The sequence below is a fragment of the Furipterus horrens genome, unplaced genomic scaffold (assembly GCF_987537825.1).
Source record: "Furipterus horrens unplaced genomic scaffold, mFurHor1.1.pri manual_scaffold_10, whole genome shotgun sequence".
Classification (NCBI taxonomy): domain Eukaryota; kingdom Metazoa; phylum Chordata; class Mammalia; order Chiroptera; family Furipteridae; genus Furipterus; species Furipterus horrens.
Genome location: NW_028327180.1, coordinates 67,053,233 through 67,060,956, shown reverse-complemented (window position 1 = coordinate 67,060,956; position 7,724 = coordinate 67,053,233). Strand labels below are relative to the sequence as shown.

At 45.4% G+C, this 7,724-nt stretch overlaps 1 protein-coding gene across 2 annotated transcripts in view; it reads left to right on the top strand.

Moving 5' to 3' along the window:
* Window positions 1–3,926: 3,926 nt before the first annotated feature.
* KIF3A (kinesin family member 3A) overlaps window positions 3,927–7,724 on the top strand; it is a 44,854-nt gene continuing 41,056 nt past the window's right edge. For both annotated transcript variants that reach the window (XM_090288045.1, XM_090288044.1), the window contains exons 1-2: window positions 3,927–4,069; window positions 6,490–6,763. In XM_090288045.1, coding sequence (XP_090144171.1) covers window positions 4,064–4,069; window positions 6,490–6,763 — 280 coding nt within the window. In that variant the 5' untranslated portion in view covers window positions 3,927–4,063. The remainder of the gene's footprint in view (window positions 4,070–6,489; window positions 6,764–7,724) is intronic.

The following is a 7,724-nucleotide window of genomic DNA, read 5'->3' as shown; positions in this document are numbered from 1 at the left end:
CGCTGCGGGGACCGGTACCTAGGGGTGGCCGCTCCGCCACAGGCGTGCCTCACGGCCAGTTTCAGATGGGCGACCAGCTGGCGCTAGTCCACGATGCCCGCCAAGTCACAGCGGGAGAAGGAGGCTAATGGCCATTTCGTTCAGATGTCCGCCAGGACGCCAGACCGACCTTACTTCCTTCGAGGCCGCCGGCTGTGGCGGGGACCGTGTGCCCGAGGCCATGGTGAGCGGCGGCTCCCACGTCTGGTTGCGACTTGGCCCAGCTTTCTATAATCAAGCTCCCCGGCTTCGGCTCTGGGCCGCCCCGGGACAGAGCATGCGATCTCGGCAGGCCCACCCCAGCCTCGCCAGTCTCGCCACTCCGTGACACTTGCTCCTGCAGTGAGGGGCACAGACCTGGGACACGGAGGGACAGAGTGCGCAAGTGGATGAGGAACCCTTCTTACTCTGCTCCCACCCGGCGCTCAGCCACTGAGTGCCTCTTCCCTGCCTGAAGCCGGCGCCCCATGCTCAGAGTCTCGACCCTGGATCGGGCAGCTGGTAATGGTGCCGGCACTGGAGGACACCAGCCACAGACCCTGCTTCTTTCCTCAGTAAGACAGGCTTGGGAGTAGTTCCTGACTCCCTGTGTGAGCTCATTTATGCGACTTGACCTCCGAAAGTGTCGATTACCACTTCCCTCTTAAAAAACAAAACAAAAAAACTATCATCTCCCACACAAAATCGTTCATTCATGCACACTTTTTTTTTTTTTTTTCCCATTCAGTAGTATTTATTGAAGGGCTGCAATGTCTTCGGTGCTGGGACATAACAGTGAATAAAATAGACATGAACTTACATTTTAGTCAAGAAAGACAGACAATAAACATGAGAATACATGGAAACCCCACCCCTGGCTGGTTTGGCTCAGTGGATTGAGCGTCGGACTGCGAGCTAAGTGTCGCTGGTTCGATCTTCCAGTCAGGGCACATCAGAGAAGGAAAACTCTGACTCTAAAAAACCTCCGCTGCCTTGCGGCATACCTCTTCAGGGGAAAGGCTAAGGGAGTAAACCCCGACAGAAAATCCGGAGCCGGAGTCCCTAAGGCGGTTTGACGTTGTAGTCAACACCGGCAACTCCTGCGGCGCACCTGAAGCCAAGCTGTATTGACTCCGTCTTTCCCTTGGACCCTTCAGCTGCGAAGAGAGGGGGGGTCTGCTGCATGGGCAACAGCAGACCCTCCATATCATCCTGCCCAGGCTCTGTAGCTTCAGCTTCACTGGAGAGGACACTCCAGTGTCATCGCAAGATGTCGATTCAACACGGGAGGAGACAGATACCGTGTCACTCCCAAGTCGGACTGCACAGCCATTCTCGGCGGTGCAGATAGACTCTTAAGAAGCTACACCATCGTCTCTCGAGACGGACGGCTGCCGACGACGACATGGAAACCCCATAATTCCACTCCTAAGTATATGCCCAACACAAATGTGTGTGTGTGCACCAAAAAACACCTACTAATGTTCAAAGCAACACTATTTTTAAGAGCCCTAAACCGGATATAACCCAAATGTCCATCAGTAATTAAATGAAATCGTGTCATTGTGTCATGTCATGACACAATGCTCCATCAATCTCAACACATGGGAAGTTCAAGCAGACGACCGCCTAGCCTGGAGGCTCGCGGTCAGGCAAGGTACATCACGCGCAGAGGCTGCGCGCAACGAGGAGGCGGTCCAGAAAAGATCGAGGCGGAAGCAGCGTCAGCAGCGCAGCAACAACAGCCATCTGCCTTCACCTGTACCAAGTGCGGCAGGGATTGTCACTCCCGAATCGGACTGCACAGCCATTCTCGGCGGTGCAGATAGACTCTCAAGAAGCTACGCCATCGTCTCTCGAGACGGACGGCTGCCGACGACGACGAATTAAATGAAATGAATTGTGGTATATTCACACAATAGTATATTCATACAATGGAATATTATTCAGCCGTAAAAAATAATGATTGATATATGCTACAATAGAAATGAAGCCTAAGAACATTATTCTAAGTGATAGAATTCATTCACATAAGGCCGCATATTATATAATTCCATTTATAAAAAATGTCCAGAATTGGCAAATTTATAGAGATAGAAAGTAGACTTGTCTGTGTAGGGCTGGGATATTGGCGAGGTGGGCAGAGCAAGGGGAGTAGCTGCTATGAGTATAAAGTTTCTTTCTGGGATGATGAAAATGTTTAAAATTAATGTGGTTATGGTTGCACAACTCTGTACATATAGCAAAAACTATGGAGTTGTACAATTTAAATTGATGAATTGTGTGATATGTGATCATATCTCAGTAAAGCCAGGCATATATATATATATATATATATATATATATATATGAAATGTATGTCATGTATGGTGTATCAGATGGTGTAAGTACTATGGAAAAAAGTAAGAAGGGGAGCTAAGATTGGGGTTGAAGGCTTGAATTTTAAATAGATCATAGTAGTGCTCACTGAGAAGGTGATGTGTGATCAGAGACATTCTGAAGGTGAGGGGATCAGGCAGATAGATATCTAGGGGGAGAGCTATCCAGTGTCTGGGCTTAGATCTAGGCTTCGTCACTGTCCATATGTATGACCTTGGGCAAGTTACTTAATGGCTCAGTGCCTCAGTTTTTGAATCTGTAAAATAGTTATTCCTATTTTATATTAAAATGACCAATGGTACCTATTTTAAAAGGTTATTATTTGTCTTATATTAGTTTTTAAAAAGAAAGTAAAGCACTTAGAACAGTACACTGGAGCTAAGTAAAATGCTTTACAGTTATTTTTATTAGCTCCTCCTGCAAGTGCAAAAGCCTTTGCATTCTAAGACAGAAGCATGCCTGTAATGCCATGAATTGAGGAGACCAGGTGGGGCTGGTGCAGAATACTGAACAAGGGGGAGGGTTGTAGGACATGGGGAGAGGGTTTGTAACTTTAACTCTGTGAGATGAGAAATCATTGACAGGTTTTGAACAGAGGAAAGACATTATCTGATTCATGTTCTAACATGATCATGCTGGCTTCTGTGTTGAAACAGACTAAGGGAGATAAGGATGCATGCAAGAAAAGTGGTTTCTGAGCTATCGTAGTAACACAGGTGAGACATGGTAATAGTGGTGAAAAGTCAGATTCTGGTTCTGCTTTGAAGATAGAGACAACAAGCTCTATTGAAAGACTGGATATCGTATATGAGAGAAGACTGGCTTTGACCCAAACAATCTTCAGAATTCAGGTTACATTTATCGTAATGAGGTAAGTTTTTTGACGTTTGGTGGGAGGGTTGGGTACTGGGGAAGGGATGGAAATCAACATTTCAGTTTTGGACGTAAAAACTTGAAATGCCTATTACACATCCAAATGGAGTGGTGTTCAGGAAAGAGGTTCAAATAAGAAAGACGATGGATGGATCATTCGTTCTTTCACAAATATTTAGTGAAAACCTACCGTGTGCCAGGTCCTATTTTAGTTCCCATTCTAGGTTTTGGAGATACTTGTGAGAATGTCAACAAAAGCTTCTCACGACTTCGCCTTCTAATGGTGAGAGATCATAAGCAAGAAAGCAATCAAGCACAGTAATGTATGTAAAATCTTTAGCTCTCCAGATGGCGCACAATGTACAATTGTTATTGTTTTCTCTTTTTAATATTGTAGCATTGCAAGCGCCAGAAGATGAGGCTTGCGATGTGAACGGTTCCTTTTCTCAACTGGCGACACCCAGGTTTCCCCGCCTCAATACCCGCCGGAATTTTAGCGCAGCGGAATGGCAGTACTGCGCAGGCGCGGCCTGAGTCCGGCGTCCTAGGAGACTGACTCCAAAATCCTCCGCGCAGGCGTAATTCAAAGGGCCGAGGAAGGCGGAGGCCGGGGGACGGGGCGGGGCAAGTTCAAAGTGCGCCTGCGCACAGCGCATTCTCGCCCAGCAGAGCCGCAGTCTCGAGAGCACCAAGGTGGTGTGTCGGTAATCTTCGGCCAGCCTCTCCCGCGAACCCGGCGTCGTAGGACTGCACCCTGGGCGGAGACGCCCACCGGGCACGGGAGGGAGCCACAATGCCGGTGAGGAGAGCGGCTCAGGCACCGTGGTTCCTCCTCATCTCGGCGGCCTGGCCCGGGGGCGCGGTCGTTGCCATGGAGGCGCGGAGCAAGCGGGTGGCCGGGGTGGGGTGGGGTGGGGCAGGGTCGGCCTTGCGGCCCTTGTGGTTGGGGAGACTGGCGAGTGGGCCTGGCGCGCGCAGTCGGCTGGCTGGCCTTGGGAGGGACCCAGAGCAAGCTTTGCTACCTTCGTCGCTGCTGCATCCTGTAGGGCCTGCGCTGCTTGACATAAAGGCGCTGTGCCGGAGGATGCGCTCTCGCTCACAGCCCTGCCCGCGGGGTTGGGCATCTGGGAGCTGCCGTTCGGTTGGTTTTTGATGCTCCGCACCCGTAGGATCTCCACGCGGAGCCAGGCTCCGGAAGGCAGCAAAGCAAGGGCTGTCTGCCCCTACTCAGGCCCCTGACTCGAGCTGTCACTGCGCTTGTGGCGCCCTCGCGTACAGTACAAGAATGTAATCCCTAGGTGTCTGTGTGTGTGTGACGCGGTCGGTAGTGGGTGCTGGTTTGTCTTATGTGATTTGTCTTATATGATTTGTCTTATATGATTTCACAGGTTTTTATCGTGCATTTAGTAAGGAGGCGTCCGTAGTCCAGTACAGGGGTCATGGAGAACGCCTGAACCGTGGCCAGTTACCTGCTTGTTATGAGGCGTTGGACAATTATTTCATCTTTCCGGGCCCTTAGTTTCCACATAATTTAACTTTTCTTCATGGCATTGTTACAGGATGAAATAAGATACTGCTCAGGAGAATTGAAGGACAGCACTTGACATTTAACATTAAACGCTCAGTATTTGTTCCTTGTTGTTGCTTTCAAGTTGTTTATCAATTAATTGGACAAATATTGGGCACCAGCCACATGTTAGGCATTAGAAATTGAGCAAATCTCTATTTTGAGCAATATTGAGCAAAACCAGACTGGTTCTTAAACTTGGGAAGAAAGATGCTTGCCTTCTTGGGCAGAGGCGAAAACCAAACACGTTTAGAGACAAGACACTTAACATTAACGGAATCACTCGCGGTGGCATACAGTAGATAGAAGTAGATTCTGGTGAATTGTAAAGTGTTGCCATGTAGGAATGATGGCCTACCAATGTCAGATTATCCACTTTTTTCAAGAAAATCTGAAATTGCTATTTTGTAAAAATTATCAATTTTAGCAACTAATTCAGAAGATTTTTAAATACTCTGAGCCAAACAAAAGACATCTGTGGGCTATATTCAGTCCCTTGACTACCTGTTTACAACCTCTGGTGTAGACAGAGAGTAAGACAGACATTAATGAAATAATGAGCAGTCAAAAGTGGAATTATAACCAGATGTAGAAGACAGAGTGAGAAAGGTGCTCTCTGGGCCTGTGCAGGCATACCTCATTTTATTGTTCTTTGCTTTATTGCTCTTCACAGTTGTGTCGTTTTTTATTGTACAAATCAAAGGTAAGACCTTTCATTAGCAAAATGAGTATGACTCCGTCTATTGCAATACTCACTTGATTACATTACTCAATTTATTGTTGTGGTCTGGAACTTAACCTTAAGGATCTGCGAGGTATGCCTGTACAAGAATTTGACCTATTCAGGGAAGTCTGCCCAGGTAGAGTGTGTATTGAGTCAAAATCTGCAGTATAAAATGAAGAGAGGGAGGAGTGTTCTAGGTAGAAGGAATAGCACCTAAAAAGGCCTGTGGTGAGAAGGACACAGTGACAAGAAGAGGCCTAAAAGAAAGCCAAGCAGGGTAATCTGTGAAGTAAGATAGGAGAAGTATAGATGTGGGCCAGAGCCAGGTCTTGCAGACCACCTTAAGGATTTTTTTAAAAATATTTATTTATTTTTAGAGAGAGGAGATGGGAGGGAAAAAGAGAGGGAGAGAAACATAGTTATGTGAGAGAAACATCAATTGGTTGCCTCAACCTGTCTGGCTACCCAGGTATGTGCCCTGACTAGGAATTGAACCAGCAACCCTTCAGTTTGTGGGATGATGGCCAACCCACTGAGCCACACCAGTCAGGGCTATATTCTTGATTAAAGTTGTTAATTATGTTCACATGTGTTTTCCTACAAGTAGGAAACTCAGAAAGTCAAGGACTTTTGTGCAGAATGACAATAATGTGCTGGTTCATTTCTGCTTGAATAACATTTACTATAAGTATAAATTAGATTTTCCCTTCCCTCATTTGTATTGTAAAAGAAATTTCTTTTTAATACCTTTTAATAAGCTTTTTCTATGTAGCTATAAATCTTTTTTTGCATTTAACAAATACTTATGGAGTGCTTATATGTACAAGGCACTGAGATGACAAAGTAGCCATTTTCAAATTTTAAATTTAATCTGTTAAAGGTAAAAGGAGATGTTCTTTTCATTATTTGCAAATATTTTCTCCACCAGATCAATAAATCAGAGAAGCCAGAAAGCTGTGATAATGTGAAGGTGGTTGTCAGGTGCCGACCCCTTAATGAGAGAGAAAAATCCATGTGCTACAGACAGGCTGTCAGTGTGGATGAGATGAGAGGAACTATCACTGTCCATAAGACTGATTCTTCCAATGAACCTCCAAAGACATTTACTTTTGATACAGTTTTTGGACCAGAGAGTAAACAACTTGATGTTTATAACTTAACTGCAAGACCTATTATTGATTCTGTTCTTGAAGGCTACAATGGTGAGTACTTTATATAGTTCACTTTTTTAAAAAACTCTGTCAAGGTATTATTAGTACCTCATAAATTCACCCACTGTAATTATAGTTTGATGAGTTGTAGTAAACACATACAGTTGTGAAACTATCACCACAATTCAATTTATTACCCACAGAATTTCCTTTAGGTCCATTTGCTGTCCAAGGCAGCCACTGACCTGCTTTCTGTTTATGGTTTCGACTTTCCTCAAAATTTTATGTAAATCAAATTATACATTATCTCATCTTACTGATTTTCTTTCACATAGCATAATGTTTTTGAGGGTTCTCCATCTTGTAGCATCTATCAGTAGTTTGTCCCTTTTTATTGCTGAATTATATCACATTGTATCAATATACCATCTTTTATGATATTTGGCTATTATAAGTAATGCTGCTACAGACATTCTTTTTAAGTCTTTGTACGGATACTTTTTTTTTCTTTTTAAGTATATTTTATTTATTATGTTGTTACAGTAGTTCAAATTTTTTCCCCCTTTGCTCCCCTCTGCCCAGTACCCCCCTTCCCTCAAGCAATTCTACCCGCTTAGTTCATGTCCATGGGTCCTGCATATAAGTTCTTTGGCTTCACCCTTTTCTATACAATTCTTAACTTCCCCTTGTCTGTTTTGTACCAAGCGATTATGCTTCTTAGTCCCTGCACCATTTCCTCATCCGTTAGGTTGGCTATCTCCTTGTCGCTTAGTTCTCCCACTTGAACCTTGATCCGTCCCCCCTTTTGGGCCATACTTCTCTGTCTCCTCATTCTGACAGGCTCCTGCGTTTGTTTGTCTCCGCGTCCCAGGTAGAGCTGTCACTCCTGTTATGTTGTAAGGGGCGGAGCCTTAGGGATTCATCAGTACAGGGTGACCTGTTTCACCACGTTGTGGCGCTGTATGTGGGGGAGAGGTCCGAGAGGGAACAATGCCACCTACCCAGCACTTGC